The 17,617-nt window shown below is 39.0% G+C and overlaps 1 protein-coding gene across 3 annotated transcripts in view; it reads left to right on the forward strand.

The window, feature by feature from the left end:
• The window catches only part of ZNF277 (zinc finger protein 277), a 108,847-nt gene extending 93,438 nt beyond the window's left edge, over positions 1-15,409 (forward strand). For 2 of the 3 annotated variants that reach the window (XM_049093433.1, XM_049093434.1), the window contains exons 9-12: positions 5,242-5,338; positions 7,324-7,366; positions 8,749-8,923; positions 10,677-15,409. In XM_049093433.1, the coding sequence (XP_048949390.1) occupies positions 5,242-5,338; positions 7,324-7,366; positions 8,749-8,923; positions 10,677-10,863 (502 nt within the window). In that variant the 3' untranslated portion in view covers positions 10,864-15,409. Of the gene's footprint in view, positions 1-3,566; positions 3,635-5,241; positions 5,339-7,323; positions 7,367-8,748; positions 8,924-10,676 lie in introns of all 3 variants that reach the window. The other variant, XM_025464676.3, reaches the window with a different exon arrangement.
• Positions 15,410-17,617: the final 2,208 nt, after the last annotated feature.

The raw sequence follows: 17,617 nt of genomic DNA on the forward strand, positions 1-17,617 counted from the left end.
AGGGAGAGAGAGAGAGAGAGAGAGAGAGAAAAACAGGCTCCCTGCTGAGCAGGGAACCTGACACCAACACTGGGGCTCTATCCCAGGACCCTGAGATCATGACCTGAGCCATCCAAGTACCTCCATTTAAAACATTTCTCAACATACTAGAATTTAAATAAAAACTTGAAAAAATTTTAAAAACACTTTTCTTTCTCTGTTTATAACGGATTTTTTTTGTAGAAGTACCTATAAGTGTATGTGTTGAAGTGGTGGAGATGCTAGGTGAAGGAGATTTCTTTTTTTTATATGTTTTTCTTGTCTGCCCTCTCATTGATCATAAACCATCTGATCCAGGGGGTTGAGGGGGTGTGCTGAACATCTTTACTGACATGCTTTCCAAACTTTGTTTTTCTTGAAATCTTTGCTTTCCTAACATGATTCATTAGCAGGCACAGCATCTTAATTAAAGAGTTCTGTGCGTTGGGTTTTTTTCTTTACCTTTTTGGGTCTTGTTCCTATAATAAATCATATATATATGACTATACAAGCAGAGCATTCTAGGAAAGTCTGAGCCATGTCACATGCAAATCACTTGTTTCTTAATACACTAGTGATCAGCAAGTTCCATTTTCCTCTGAAGTGGTAAACGACTAGTGCTCTTGCCTAGGAAAATCCCTACATGTTATAATGAATACTTAGAATACTCAAAATAATGCTTTGGATTTGGAAGTTTGACACTGAAAGATATTTTAAGTCTCTGCCCAAAACATCTATCGATAAGCAACATTTGTCCATATATTGAAAATGGTAATACCACTGATGGCCCTTCTTTGAATAATATCTCGCAGCAGTGACTTTAAAGTACAAGTCCAGAGAGACCAAGTAATCCATGAAAGATTTAATTCATCACCAAAAATTCCAACTAACGGATCCTGTTGGCATTGTTGAAGCCATTCTTGGTGTCCATAATGAGGTCCAGACACTTCATGGCAACTTTGAAAAGTACATTATAGAGTCCAAATTAACTGTCTCTAATGACATTATGGTAAATCTCTGCATGTCTGAGTTTATGCATCATTTAGCTGATAGATAATGACAGCTTCAAAACCTCTCATTAAGTTGATGAATGATAGATTTTCTTTTTTCCCTAAATCATAATGGACCTCGTAGTTCTTTGTTTTTTTGTTAAATGAATACCTTTTTTTAAGGAAAAAAAATGTTCAAAACTGAGAGTAAATTTTTTTTTAAGATTTTATTTATTTATTCATGAGAGACACAGAGACATAGGCAGAGGGGGACACAGGCTTTCCACATGGAGCCTGATGCGGGACTCGATCCCAAGACCCCAGGGTCACAACCTGAGCCAAGGGCGGATGCTCAACCACTAAGCCACCCAGGTGCCCCAAGAGTAAATTTTAGTTATTTTTTTTTCAAAAGAGAAATAACAAACAAGGTTATCTATATTTATAGCAGGTCAGGTTGCGCCTGACTGTAACTGCTTGGTTAGCTGCTTGGAAAGGTGTGCATTTTTGTTCTTACATCCTTCTTTAGTGTAATGTCTGCTTTTGCATGGCACAGTGGGGAAATCAGATGGAGAAAAAGGAAAAGAAAGATGAACAAATGATTCAAGAATAGAAAAGATAGATGATTAGGCCAAAAGAAATCATCCCTGCTCATTACTCCATAAAGTTTTGCTAAAAGTATGACTAAATTTGCCAGACAAAGCCCTGAGTAGGTGAAATTGTAAGAGAAGAAAGGGGACTGAAGTAGATATTTGAGTACTTACTATTGCCTGGTGCCACATACTTTATATACAGGCATACCTTGTTTTATTGCACTTCACTTTATTGTGCTTCGCAGACATACATTTTTACAAATTGAAGGATTGTGGCAATCCTATGTTGAGCAAATCTATCAGTGCCATTTTTGCAACAGCATTTGCTCACGTTGTGTCTCTGAGTCACATTTTGGTAATTCCCGCAATACTTAATTAAGGCATATACATTATTTTTTTGGACATAATGCTTGTGCACATAATAACACTGCAGTGTAATGTAAACATGACTTTTATATGCACTGGGAAACCAAAATATTCATTTGACTTTCCTTACAGTGGCAGTCTGTAACCAAACCTGCAATATCTCTGAGGTATGCCTATACATTAGCTAATTTACTTAATCACCTTACAAAAACCTTTTGAGACCGGATCTAAATTGGCATTGAATTTTTAGATTTTTTCAGTTACAGTTCAGTTTAAAAAATACTTTCTAGTACTTACTATATATGCTTGGCTCTGGAAATGTAACAATGAACAAAGTCCATGTCCTCAGGGACATTCTGGTGGAGAAAATAAACAGCAAGTAAGAAAACAAATAGATATACAGAATTGATTTCAGGAAATGATTGATGTTTAAAAAAAAAATCACAGGGGAATAAAAAGTAACTGGGAGGAGAGATGTTGTTTTAGACAGAATAGTTAGAAGAAGAGATAGTAACATTTAAGCAGATGCCCCAAGGACTGAGCCATGTAGTTATTTGAGAGAGCAATGTTGAGGCAGATGATGCAACAAGTCCAGAAGTAGCCCGGTAGAGGGGAGATTGCTGCGTTTAAGGGATAGCAAAGACACTGATCTGTCTGGAGCAAACTGAGCCAGAGAAAAAGTGGTGAGACATAAGGGATGGAAAAAGAGCCAAGGCGGAACGTGCAGATCTTACAGGCCATGATAAGGCTTCTGAATTTTGTTCTAAGTGTGGTAAGAAGCCATGGGACTTTTGGACAGCCCGGGTGGCTCAGTGGTTTAGCGCCACCCTTCAGCCCAGAATGTGATCCTGGAGACCCGGGATCGAGTCCCACATCAGGCTCCCTGCATGGAGCCTGCTTCTCCCTCTGCCTGTGTCTCTGCCTCTTTCTCTCTCTCTCTGTGTCTCTCATGAACGAATAAATAAAATCTTAAAAAGAAAAAAAAAAAGAAGAAGAAGCAGCCATGGGAAGGTTTATACAAACAGGGAAGTGTCCTTTAGAAAGATCACTGTGGCTGCTGTGTGATACAGGGAACCTCAAGGAGAAACAGCCAGCTAAGTGGCTGTTTTAGGATCCCCATCAAGAGATTCTAATGTGCATCCAGGGTTGAGATTTAAGAGAAAGGAATTTGAAAGAATATTGCTGCTTCTCCAAAAAGAAAAACATATTAAAAACATTTTAGGGGATCCCTGGGTGGCTCAGCGGTTTAGCACCTGCCTTCGGCTCAGGGTGTGATCCTGGAGTCCCGGGATCGAGTCCCACGTCGGGCTCCCTGCATGGAGCTTACTTCTCCCTCTGTCTGTGTCCCTGCCTCTCTCTGTGTGTCTCTCATCAATAAATAAATAATCTAAAAAAAAAACATTTTAGGATACATCCTTCCTTGTCACTGAAATAACTTAATAAATCCTACTTGTATTGATTTAAAACCAGTGAGTGTATGTGTTTTTGAGTGGGTTTATTATGGTGGCTTTTTTTTTTTTTTTAAGTCTATGCCTATTTTCTCTCCTTTCTCCTCTTCCTCTTGCTCCTTCCATCTCTAATTTTTCTGTTCTTCCCACAAAAGGAACTTGGAAAATCGTGGGAGGAAGTTCAATTGGAAGATGATCGGGAGTTGCTAGACCATCAGGAAGAGTAAGACTTCTTATAACTGCTAATTAATTGCTGTGTTTTAAGAGGAGGAAAACATTTATTTAGTTGGGTTTAAAATTATTATTCTGGAGAGAGAGTAGAAACGAAGAAAACTTTCTCTTTGAGCCATGCATCCTTCCATGTAATAGTGCAAAAGCTTGAATTCAAAGTAACTTTGACATAAAAATCACTAAAGCAATTGTTATTCCAACTAAATACGGTTTTGTCATTAAAACAGTTAATTGAGGGGTGCCTCGGTGGCTCAGTTGGTCGAGCATCTGACTCTTGGTCTTGGCTCAGGTCTTGATCTTAGGATCATGAGATCAAGCCCTATGTCAAGGTCTGTGCTTAGTGTAGAGTCTGCTTCTCCCTCTCCCTCTTCTCTTTCTCTCAAATAAATAAAATCTTTAAAAATGAATGAATAAAAAATTTTTTAAATTTAGGATCCTGGAGTCCTGGATGGGTCAGACAGTTAGGCATCTGCCTTTGGCTCAGATCATGATCCTGGGGTCCTGGGATTGAGCCCCATGTCGGGCTCCCTGCTGAGTAGGGCATCTGCTTCTCTGTTTCCCTGAGTCCCTCCCACGCCCTCTCCCTCGCTTATGCTGCCTCTCACTTTCTCGTGCTCTCTTTCAAATTAATCTTTTTTTAAATAAAATAATTTTTAAACTGTTAATTAAAAACACAGATAAAATATAATTTAGAGAAAAATACATTCCATTGGTGTTTTGCTCAGTTGGTTGGTACCCAGACCTTGAAGTGATACGACTTTTGGCTTCTCCACGCTGCTTGTCATTGAAATAGAGAATATAACGGAATTCAAGTTAACCTTGTTCCATGTGCATCCCATTGACCTAGTTAAAACATTCGCAGCTTCTTTCCTTGGAATTACAAGCTTGAGAAGTGTTCTTTTCAACTAAAAGGATTCCCTGCTATTCATTCTCTTTTCCTTCAAAGCTATTTAGCCTTTTTTCCTCTCTTGGGATTTCAATTTTCCAGGCTTAGGAATGACAAGAAGTTGGCAGTGTCTCAAAAATAAATGCAGGGTGTGGGGGGTAGGCAGGATTAGTAACATGAGTTCTGTATGTTTTTTGACTTCTCTGTCTACCACCAGATTTAACACTTGCCCATTTAAAATGATCAGTATTTCTCACATGAAGGATGTACGGTTTGCCTTTTTAAAACACACCATTTGTCATGCAGAGAGAGACACACTCCCAGCATTGCACCTCACAGCATGCGTACTTAGTGGTTGTGGCTAATGAGAGACAGCATCACATCTACTGATATGCCTCTTTTGCAAATTAAACCTAGTTGTCTCAGAAAAGCATTATACTGATTCTGTAGTGAAATAGTTGCTCAGAAGAGAAGCAAATAGAAGAAAATGGAGCAGCACCTGTTCGCTATTTATATTAATTTCATGGTGCTGCTTTGAATTTCAAAAGCTATATCAAGGAGTCATAATATGATGTGACAGTCTTTACAAAAATATCAGAGTTGAAAGAGATTGGCAGGGTTTCCCGGGGAGGAGGAAGTAATACCAAGTGACTGTGTAGTACACCCTTTTAATGAGGGGAATCTCCCTATTTGCTGTTTTCTTTTTAACACAGTGATTGGTCTGATTGGGAAGAACACCCTGACTCTGCTGTCTGCCTATTTTGTGAAAAGCAAGCAGAAACAATTGAGAAATTATGTGTCCACATGGAGGTGAGATACTTTTATTCATTTGAATTTTGTTTTGTTCTGACAGGGGAAAGCTGATCATGATTGTAATCTTACAGCATATATATATGAAATTTCTGTCACTATCCTATTCCTAAAAGTGTTGTAAGCAGAGTGCCTGGGTGGCTTAGGCAGTTAAGCATCCAATTCTTGGTTTTAGCTCCTGTCACGGTCTCAGATTTATGAGATAGAGCCCCCAAGTTGGGCTCCTTGCTCAGCGTGGAATCTGCTTGAAAGATTCTCTCCCTCGGACCCTCCCCCTGCGCTCACTCCCTCCCTCACTCTCTCTGTCAAATAAATAAATGAATAATTTTTTTTGTTTCTTTTAAGTGCTATAAGCAAAGCAGAAGAGACAGGTCAGAACCATCAAGAAGAACCAGAACTCAGGGCAATTTAGTACATTGCCCTGGATGAGTGTGAACTGTTAGGGTGGGATTTCACAGACCACTGATGCCATCCTACCTCTAGATGTTCATGAGATAATTCTAGCTTAGAATGTGGGTCCTATAACCATGATTAACAGTACTCAAGATATGGACAGGTTCCGAGTCTTTTTCCACTGCTTTCTGTGCTGGTGAATGAAGAAAGCAGGAAGGGAGAAACTTCCATTTACAAAGCCCTTGATGGAAATGGAATAGTAGAGCATGGGGGTAGGGGGGTGGGCAGAGAGAGTACAGAGTGTGGCTGTGCAAGCTCCTTCAGTCACAAGGATTTGGAGGGAAGATATTTGAGGGCATTTCCAATTTGTGTGTTCCCTTCTGTGGATGCCATTTTTATATTATAATGAAGCTTGAAACAAAATCTTCTTTTTACCCCAGTATATCTGAAAGATGACACATTACCAATATCTCTGATCCTCAGCTGGACAGTGGAGGTGGAAAGGGGGAACATCTAATGAGTCTTGACAGTATCGCAGCTTGAGGGTAGAGGGGTGATTTGAATATAAGGAATATTATACTGGATGATTCTAATATGCTGTCCCTACCCTCCCCCAGCCATCTCTGCCAACCATCATATAGACTGTCCTATTTCACCCACCTTCTCCCCACTCTCATTCAGAAACACTGTTCCTAGTTCCATGAAATAAAAAAACTAGAAGGTGTTTAAAAGGCCATGAGCATTTACCCCTCCGAAAGCAGTCTTTTTTTCTGAAACAGGTTGCTAATAGTATGTGGGTATAGTTACCAGTATTTAAATTTAGTTCATAATATCCTAATATCTTTGAATTGAAAGGAGTCTTAGTACCCCCTACCCTGTGTAGGAATTCCCTTTGCAACATCCTTGACCTGTGTCCTCGGCCTCTACTCAGTAGCTTTCAATCATGAACTATCATGGAATTCCTAATTATCCTGCCTCTGATGTTACACTAATGCCTTCATAGGGAGTTGGATGGTCTTTATTCTCTGTAAGCTTTTAAGTTCAAACATTTACCCAGTTGGACGATTACAAGAATAGAGCAGAATAAGTCTGCATTGTAAAAATCAAAAGAAATGTAATTTATGATAAGATATCAGTGAGGAGAAATTTGCATTAAACCGTATATTTGACAGCATAAAACGAAAAGCAGATTTGTAAAATTACCTATGTGCTTGTGTAGCAAAGGACCTATATCCATAATTCTAGTCCAGGCGCACAGTATAGTAAGTAGGGCCACATCTTACTAGAGACTGAGGACACTTTTGTCAGACTGCAGAATGCATACACAGTAAATTGTGAAAACTGTAGATACAAACTGTGAATAATTAAAATGTTTTAACTGATTGGCATGACTTGTTTGGACTGTGCTTTAAAAAGTAGTTGGATGTGGTGGGGGGAAGTAGTTATATTTCGAATACTTCAAAAGCAGAACATGATGAACTGAGACGAGTTTCAACAGTGTTCAAACTCCTATGAATAAGCCGTCTGTTTATAACTTCAGCCTGAAAGATTAAATAATTTATATGCTCACAGATATTCATTCCTTTTTTTAGGATGCTCACGAGTTTGATCTCCTCAAAATAAAGTCAGAACTTGGTAAGTTTGATTCAGAAGTTGTTTTCCATGATGTGGCATTTTTATACACCATCCTGTAAGCGATGCCTGTGTTCGGTGTCGTGATGGGAGGGTGCACAGCCAAAATGTGTCTCTCCACAGATGGTCTCAATGGGACCGCCTGAAGCGGTGATTCACAACCATTTTGAACTGTAATATTCAAGTACGGTTTTTTATTTCATATGGTCTTTCTTCTTTCCTACATATATGAATGCTTCAAATAAAATACAAGCTACCGGTTAGTATCCATCATAAATAAGGTGGAAGGGGCTAATGGAAAGACCATGGATTTTGATGTCAGACTAGAGTTCATATTCCAGCTCCAGCACTTACTGGCTGTGTGACATAAGGCCTCAGGTCAACAGAATGTGACAGGGAGTAGATAATGTATATAAAACACCTACTGTACTGCTTGGCAGTGTAGCTGGATTATTTATTTATCACAGATGTACCCAGGTGCATCATTCTCAGTATCCCTATGATGGAAAGATTAGGGGCATGAAGATGTAAATTACTGACTCGCTAATGGATCAAAGACAGTAGAAAGCCTACTTCCCATTCCTCAGTTCACTGACTGCTTTCCTAGACTCTGGTATGTGTTACTTTTCTTTGCTCTTCTTACAGACATGTATGTACGTCAAATGCTGGTTCTACCCACCCACTGGCTATTCAACCTTGGGCAGTTTCCTAATACGTGGCTATGATAATACTACCTATGTTCTGCAAAAGCTAAACATATTAATACATGGAAACTGATTAGAACAGTGCCTAGCACATAAGCCCTATAAAAGTATTGGCTGTTACAGTTTGGTATCTATTATTATGCTTTGTAATCAGACTGCCTCTTCAGGTTGGTTAATAAAGAGAAGTGACTCAGGCACTTGGGTGGTTCAATTGGCTAATTGTCTGCCTTTGGCTCAGATCATGATTTCAGCGTCCTGGGATTGAGCCCTGCCTTGGGCTCCACACTCAGTGTAGACTCTGCTTGTCCATCTTCTGCCCTCTCCCTGCTCATGTCTCTCTCTCTCTCTCTCTCTCTCTTTTCTCTTTCCCCCCTCTTTCAAATAAATAAAATCTTTTTTTTTTCTTTTTATTTATGATAGTCACAGAGAGAGAGAGAGAGGGGCAGAGACACAGGCAGAGGGGGAAGCAGGCTCCATGCACTGGGAGCCCGTCGTGGGATTCGATCCCAGGTCTCCAGGATCGCGCCCTGGGCCAAAGGCAGGCGCCAAACCGCTGCGCCACCCAGGGATCCCAATAAAATCTTTTTTAAAAGAGAAAGAGAAGTGGCTCCTTTAAAAAATCATAACAGTGCAAAAATGAGTCTGACTGATTCTAAAGATTGTATAAACTGTTGTTTTCAGGATTAAATTTCTACCAGCAAGTGAAACTGGTCAATTTCATTCGGAGACAAATTCACCAATGTAGATGTTATGGCTGCCATGTGAAATTCAAATCCAAAGCAGAGTTAAGGACTCATATGGAAGAAGCTAAACATACATCACTGCTTCCTGAAAGAAAGACCTGGGATCAACCAGAGTGAGTGCTACTCAACCACACATATACTTCTTTACTCTATATCCCTTACTTGTTCCTTTATTCAATTTCTCCAAACTTAAATAAAAGAGAAATATGTGTTTATTTTTTTTAAAAAAGCAAAAATCTTAGAAAACTTTTTTTTTTTTAAGATTTTACTTATTTATTCATGAGAGAGAGAGAGAGAGAGAGAAAGGCAGAGACGCAGGCACAGGGAGAAGCAGGCTCCATGCAGGGACCCCGATGTGGGACTCAATCCCGGGACTCCAGGATTGCGCCCTGGGCCAAAGGCAGGTGCTAAACCACTGAGCCACCCAGGGATCCCAAAAACCTTATTTTTAAAGGAATCCCCCTTTTGGGATCCCTGGGTAGCCCAGCGGTTTAGCGCCACCTTCAGCCCAGGGTGTGATCCTGGAGACCCAGGATCGAGTCCCACATCGGGCTCCCTGCATGGAGCCTGCTTCTCCCTCTGCCTGTGTCTCTGCCTCTCTCTCTCTCTGTCTCTCATGAATAAATAAATAAAATCTTTAAATAAAAAAAGGGGGATCCCTGGGTGGCGCAGCGGTTTGGCGCCTGCCTTTGGCCCAGGGCACGATCCTGGAGACCCAGGATCGAACCCCATGTCGGGCTCCCGGTGCATGGAGCCTGCTTCTCCCTCTGCCTGTGTCTCTGCCTCTCTCTCTGTGTGTGACTATCATAAATAAATAAAAATTTAAAAAAAAAAAATTTAAAAAATAAATAAATAAATAAATAAAGGAATCCCCCTTTTATATGTGTCACTAACTCTCAGATATTGTGGCATGAAGATAAAGATGAGGTATAGATTTTTTTCATTATAGTTTATTAACAATATTGTAAGCATTTTTCTATATCAATACATATCAGTTGCATTATTTTTAATGATTGCCAAATATGCCATTCAGTAGATATACCCTAATTTGCTAGATACTGAGGTTTGTTTCTTGCATTTTACTCTTATGAATAGTAATACAATGAGTATCCCTATGCCTATCTTATTGCACACTTACCCAATTTTTCATTTAAATAAACTCCTAGAAATAAAATTACTATGTCAAAGCACAACTATTAGAGCTTTTGGTATATATTTTGCATCTTAGCATTTTATAAATGTTAGGCAGTTGGTCCACTGATCCGTACCTACACAGAAATAACAAAAATTACTTTGTAGCTATATTGGAACAATAAATATAGCCTATAAAAAGTATGATACACTCTGTGTTTTATCAGGAAAAAGAAATCCTACAGTGGGGATGTGTTCTTCAAAGGGCATCGAGCCTAATCTATAATAGTACTTAAACAAATTTTTTAAAGATTTTTATTTATTCATGAGAGACACAGAGAGAGAGAGAGAGAGAGAGGCAGAGACACAGGCAGAGAGAGAAGCAGGCTCCTTGCAGGGAGCCTGAGGTGGGACTCAATCCTGGGACTCGAGGATCACGCCCTGAGCCAAAGGCTCAACCACTGAGCCACCCAGGCATTCCCAGATTGTGAGTTTTATGGGTACATCAAGTACAGGCTGAATGGGCAGCTAGCAAGGATGCTAGTGAGATTGACGTCAGCCAGTAAAGGTTAAAGTAAAAGTAATTCCAAAGTTGACACCCATACCACCTTCGCAAAATGCTGTTGGAATTGTGGGCAAGGAGACTTAGCAGAATTAATGTGTATGTTCAACTGCTAGAAACTTTTCTGGATATTTTATAGTTTGATTATTCACTGTATCTGTGGTTGTTTTCAGGTATTATTTTCCAACCTATGAAAACGACACTCTACTGTGTACACTGTCTGATAGTGAAAGTGACCTGACGGCTCAGGAACAAAATGGAAATATTACCATCATCAGTGAAGATACATCTAAACTGCATGCTTTGAAACAAAGCAGTATTTTGAACCAGTTGCTACTACATGAGGGCTTGAAAAACTAGAAGAAAATACCACAGAAGCAACTTTTCATGTTTTTCTCTTATGAGACAAACTCAGAAAAATAGTTTAAATTTGGACATCAGCAAAGGGTTAGTCCTTGGTGAAACAAATTTTTTTAAAAATACTTTTCAAAAAATAACCTGAGGACTTTTTGTATTTTTGGCTGTAAAACTCTACTATATGATCATTATAAGTGATCTCATTTCATTATACTTGATTGATTATCTGTAATAAGAAGGACCTGCAGGGTACCTGGCTGGCTCAAGTGGTTGAGCATGTGACTCTCAGTCTCCAGGTATGAGCTTGAGCCCCATGTTGGATGACGAGATTATCCCCCCCAAAAAAAGTTTTTAAATAAGGAAGACATACAAATCACAAAGAAATGAAATGTTCAAATTATTTATAAAGTTAATTTCAGCCAGTAATTTCAATTTCCTCTCCCACACTCTTTCTTCATCCAGCAAGTCACAAAATTTGACTATTTGTGTAAACTGTAGAAGTAGTGACCAAAAGAAAGGAAAAATGGTCAAAGACCTGGAGAATGTACAAATTGGAAACTATTTCAGAAAAGTCAAGATCTGACTCTATTATTATTACTGCTTCCTGCCTAATGTAACCAAACTCCCTATAACTGGACATCAAGCCTCTTGTCTTCTGCAATGCATATATCACTAACAGATCAATGCCATTTTTAAAAAACAAACACATACCATTATGACATCTAACAAAATTAACAATAACTTCTTAATATCTTATGTTTTCAGTTTTCCCTAGTTGTCTCAAAAATGTCCTTTTGAGTAATATCGGTTATAGGAAAAATATTGTATGTTTCCTGATTAGATGCACTGAGGAAGAGAAAGCATCATGCTTGAGGAATTCTTCAAAAAATGCATAATGTAAATATAACAAAGAGATAGTAGTCAAACCCAAGTTGAGGGACAGTCTACAAAATAATCAGCCTTTATTCTTTAAAAGTCCAGGTCATGAAAAACAAAGACTGAAATACTATTCCAGATTAAAGAAAACTTTAGAAATACGACTACATGTTATACTGGATTGGATTCTGGACCAAGAAAAAAAAAGTTTTTTTCCTGTAAAAGATCTAGTGGGACAAATGGTACACTTTAAATAAGGTCTGTAGCTAATGTTAATTGGTATTAATTTCCATATTTTGATAATTGTACTGTGGTTATATATGAGAATGTCCTTGTCTTTAGTTAATACACAGTGAAAATTCGGGGTAAAGAGCATTTTGGCTGCAACTTACTCTCAAAAAAACAATGTGAATATGTAGAGAGAAAATGCTAAAGTGAATGTAGTATATTGTTAACATTTGGTTAGGTGAAGGTTATATAGCAATTCTTGGTACTACGGCAACTTTTCTGTAAGTCTTAAATGCTTTTATGGTTGGTTTGTTTAAATCAGGTCCCAGGTGAGATCCATATATTGCATTTGGTTGGCATGGTTCTTAAGGGTCTTTTAATCTATACAGTTCCTGTTCCGTTCCTTTTGAAATGGCACTTTTTTGTTAAAGAAACTGAGCCATTTCTCTCCCTTTCTGAATTTGGATGATCATATGTTCTTTGTATCATGTAACGTGTTCCTCTATCACCCATTTTCCCTGCATACTGGTAGATTTAAGAAATTCCAGTAAATTTGTGTTCAAACAATTTTTTTTGCAAGAATAATCTATAAGTACTGTTGTTGTTGCATCATATCAGGCATATAATACCCCATGTGCCAGTTTTAGAGATTTTAGAGCTAATAGTCCATTCAGGTATCAGTCCATGCACCATTATAAAGTTCTCCATCAGTCTTTTATCTAACTAGTTTAGTGTTCATTGTAATTGTTATCTATTATTTTTTCTAGTGTCTTCAAAATGATGATATTTTCATTCTCTCATTTCTTTTACAGTCAGTCTTTACACAGCATGTGTACTGTAGAGAACTGTAGTTTGAAGTTCTAGTTTTCAACTGTTGATACCAGCCTATGTAGGCAGTACCCAAAGACTAATCTTGAAGTCATATGGCCTGTCAAGAGTCCCAAGAGTAATCTCCCACCATGTGATCCAGAATTTACTGGATTTGTGAATTTAATAGGCTCTGACCATGGCTTTAGATTTCTAAGCCTCCAGGTTTGCAGATATCCACACCAGTTTTTTATTAAAAAAACAAGCAGTGAAGGAGCACCTGGGTAGCTCAGTCAGTTGAACATCCACCTCTTGGTTTTGGCTCAGGTCAGGATCTCAGATTCGTGAGATTGAGCCCCACTGCAGGCTCTGTTCTCAGCAGGGAGTCTGCTTGGGACTCTCTCCCTCTGCCCCTTTCCCACTCTAAAAAAAATAAATCTTAAAAAAGAGAGATAGAAAAAAGCAAAGACATAGAAGCCTTACTATAATGGAAAATGCCTAAGTTAAAGATACAATTGCATTAAATTATTCTAAAAGATTAAGAAGATAGTTAGTCCTAAACCTAGAACCTTGTGTGTCTAGGAATCAGATTTGTTCAGGAAATCAGGGAATGTTTAGAATGTTTCTAGAATGTACTTCAGTTTTAGAACAGGAACAATGAAGGAATGAGAACAAAATTAAGAATAATTAAGCTTGTGAAGGAGAAAGATTTTTTTGGAGATAAAGTTGAGATCTTAGAGAACAGATCAGATGGATATAAGAGGAAAAATGAAATTGAAGGACAGATAAAAGGGAAAAGATGATGTACTTAGGTTTAATTCATGTAAGAGGTTATTTTTAAATTGAGTAGATGTTTTGGAGGTTTGGGTTTTTTTTGTTTTTTTTTTGTTGTTGTTGTTGTTGTTGTTTAGCTCAGAAATAATAACTTGGTCCCAAAAAAATCAAACAAGAATAGAAGCAAAATTTCAGCCAACTGTGCTGACTCTCAGAGGGAGCAAGAATATAGACCACTACTGGAAAGTACTCTCTTAGAGCTACACAGAGAATAGAGACTACTTGCCAAAAACTATTGGGAAGTCCTCATTAAAGGCTGGGACACTGATGCCAAGTGTACCCCAAAAGGCTGGACAGTTTGAAAGGGGAGGATCAGTCAGATGAAAGTACTCTACTCAAGGGATTATTAAATGGTGGAGGTGCCATCTCATCTCTGGTGATAAGGTTGTTTGTTCCCTTCCTGATATGGAAAGTAGGGGATGTTGAAAGAGGGGGGAGATACCTTCATAAGGAAATTTAGGATCTTGTTTTCAGGTAGATAGGATACCACAGAGAGGTCATCCTATGCCTACTTTTTCTCAGTTGCCTTCGGCTCAAAATAATCCTTATGCCAGAGTGGCAAAGATTGGGGTGACATATTCTGATCTCCTACAGTCCCATATGTCACCCTGAGAGAAATAACAGTTGATTCTTCCCACAGAAATGGTTAAAGCATGTTGCCAGTGCTAACCTCTTGGAGGACACTCCTCCCAATCAAGTTTAAGTTTACAGGTCAGGGACTTGAGCATCCTGGTGAAGCTGAAATCAGGATACCACTGAGTCTCTGTTATGGAAGGTGCAGTGTTCTGGGAGCATCATTTTATCTTGGTAATTACTTGAAGATCTTGGTATTGATTTGTTTTCTTCTGTTTAAGTATGTTGGTGTTAAGAATTTTGATGATACTCTTTTAAAACTGAGGTATACCAGGGGCACCTGGGTGTGGTGCATTCGGTTAAACGTCCAACTCATAGTTTCCACTCAAGTTGTGATCTCGGGGTTGTGAGATCAAACCCCAAGTCAGGCTTCACGCTTAGCACAGAGACTGCTTGAGATTCTCTCTCTCCCTTACTCCTCTGCCCCTCCCTCAGTTTTCACTCTCTCTAAAATAAATCTTTTCAAAAAATCCTTTAAAAAGTGAGGTATGCCAGAAATTTGGTGTATAATTTAACTTTTGAGATTCTGATAAAAGCCACACCAGTGGTTCTCGTGAGACCCTGTCCAGGTTGCTGAAAGAACCACAGTGCTATCCAAGGCGTGAAGAACCCATCTAATTCAGAACAAGCACAATCAGAAGGATGAGTTTAACCCAAGCATATAAGAGAATCTAATCTTTTAACTTTTTCTCCCTGGGAAATTCACAATGGTAGAGGGGTCATATTTAAATCGGGGGACATCAATATTTGACTTTTTTTCTATGGAAGTATCTTTATATCGTCATAATCTCTTTTCAGAGCTTCTCTGATAGACTGACCAAACAACATAGTTAAACATAATTAGGACTGCAGAGTGAAATGAGAAACTTTCAGCTGGGATTCAGCATGGCCCTGGAATTATTTCATTCACTGAATTACCTTGTGAGGGCAATAGCTATTCTCTTTCAACCATTCGGATGGGAAGAGTAGGGGGATATGCTCATGGTGGGAGCAGCACTGTCAGGATAGATTGCTGATCTTCTACCAAGGAGAAGATCACACTCTTGGTTGGCCTTGAGCTTAATGGTTAAGCCCAATGAGCTATGAGAACAAAAACCCTGGGAGTATTGGAAAGGGGAAACCCCTTTCCCTAGCATCATGTTTCCATAATAAAAGGAATTCTTAACAATAACTTGCTTGGTTTCTTTCTGCTCTCCTGTTACTGCTATGAACAAGGAGAATGAATTTTGACTAGAACAGGAACTAGGCATCTATGACTCAACCCCTCCCTCCCCGCACCCCTTTTTCTCTTTTGGATCTGTCTACAGAGAGAGCACATCCTGTTCTCCTCCTCCATTCTGCAAACTTTAGAGTGGCAGGCTCTGCCTGTGACGTTGGAGGCCTGTGGTTACCCACCACTGTCTGTGACTGGATAAACCCGCCTGACTTTGGGGTTCATCGTTAGTGCTCACAACTATATGCCATGCTCTCCAATGGCATCTTTATTAGCAGTAAAGGTTATATTTCCTCTCTGTCTGCTTGACTCATGTATCACCTGTCCCCCTAAAAGGTACACAGTATCAGGGGATGGTAGGTACAATCAGGATTAGTAGGAAACCACTTCTTGGAGAGTTACTGGGAAATACTCTTAAGCCCTGCTGGTCAGGAGGCAAAACAGACTTAGTTCCAATCCAGGACTAAGGCTGGGCAATAAAGCCAGAGAATTCTAGGTTATCCTTGGTGAGCTAGCTGCACGTATACTTTTTGAAAGACCATTAGAACTAGGGTCTTAGGTTGAGTTCCACGAAAAATGTACCTGAAGGGCAGCCCGGATGACTCAGCAGTTTAGCACCACCCTCAGCCCAGGGTGTGATCCTGGAGACCCCGAATTGAGTCCCACATCAGGCTCCCTGCATGGAGCCTGCTTCTCCCTCTTCCTGTGTCTGTGCCTCTCTCTCTCTCTCTCTCTCTCTCTCTCTCTCATGAATAAATAAAATCTTCAAAAAAAAAAAAAATGGACCTGAAGATAACTTGAGTGCAGATCATTTATTTCACAGGTAAACTCAGAAAATGTAAAAAATGAAATGGAAGGAATGCAAAAGTGTGCACTAATGAAGAATTACTGCTGTGGGAATTGAACCTCAACCTTTCCGAGGACTTGTAGGGGATTGCATAGCACACATAGTGTGGCCCTCCACCCAATTCTGCCACCAAAGGGCAAAAAAAAAATGGGATATTCATCCACCAACCCCCAATGGTCATGGATCTAGGACTGTTCCCACAGTATAAATTGCCTGGCACTCCCAGCCTGCCTTGCACAGATCTAGTGCCTTTACACAGACTGAGGAAGCAGTAGTGCAAAAAGACACTAACAGTAACTGCTACAACTATAGATGTTGTGTGACCATAAAAGCAATGTTTTATGTAGAATTTAGCAAGCCTCACAACTTTTCCTTGTATCATCTGACCTGCCCCGCAAAACAGTGTTATGAGCTATCTAGTCAGGAATTTTTATCCTCATTAAGAGTAAAGAAATGATAAGAAAACTGAGAAACAGAGATGGGGACTTGTCCAAAAGAAAAAAGCCCCACCAAGTATTTTGTATTTTAATGACAAAATAATATATGGGAACTTAAAATGAAATAAAGCCAAGTCCCGAACTTCTTTACAGAATGGAGGAATAGCAATTCTTTTTGAAAGGACAGACTTAAATTTGAATCAGAACAAGACTAGATCCTTTAAAATGTAATGCTTTGCTGACTTCATATGCAGAATTAACACACCAGTCCACTTCCATCAAGGGCATCAAACTGCAGCTATTGTTTACCTGGTCTGTAAAAAACAGCCACCCTACATCCTTGAAGTTTAATTCAACTCTTTCAGTAAGCTTTAGATGATGGATAGCTAGAGGATTAAACCAGGAGCTGCAGTTGAACTCTTATGCCTCATAATTGATACTTTGAAAAGCTAAAACATGCTCACTTCCTGATGATAGCAATTTGCAAGATTGAATGACATTGCAAGCATATTAATTCAAACTGAAAACATTCAGCTAAGTTAATATTAATTTCAAAGTGTTGTAAGATTCAAGTGATGCTGAGTTCTTGTGGGCTTATAAAATTAGGCTACAGAAAACAGGATTTTTTGAAGATAATTTCAGTCAGTTGACTTGGATACAGGGTGAGCAGTAAATCAAGCTAATGAAATCATAGGCTTTCATTTTGGTGTTTTCATCACTTGGAAAACAGTAGAAAAGCAAAAGAATATGCTGTGGTAAATTGTAAAAACTAAAAAAGAAAAATGGAAAGACATCCAAAACCAAAAATTCTTAATCTCCTACTCTCGCAAAAGGCAACTCATTCCAAAACCTCCATCATTGTCTACAAAGATAATATCCAAA

Source organism: Canis lupus, chromosome 14, assembly GCF_003254725.2.
Source record: "Canis lupus dingo isolate Sandy chromosome 14, ASM325472v2, whole genome shotgun sequence".
NCBI classification, from domain to species: Eukaryota; Metazoa; Chordata; class Mammalia; order Carnivora; family Canidae; genus Canis; species Canis lupus.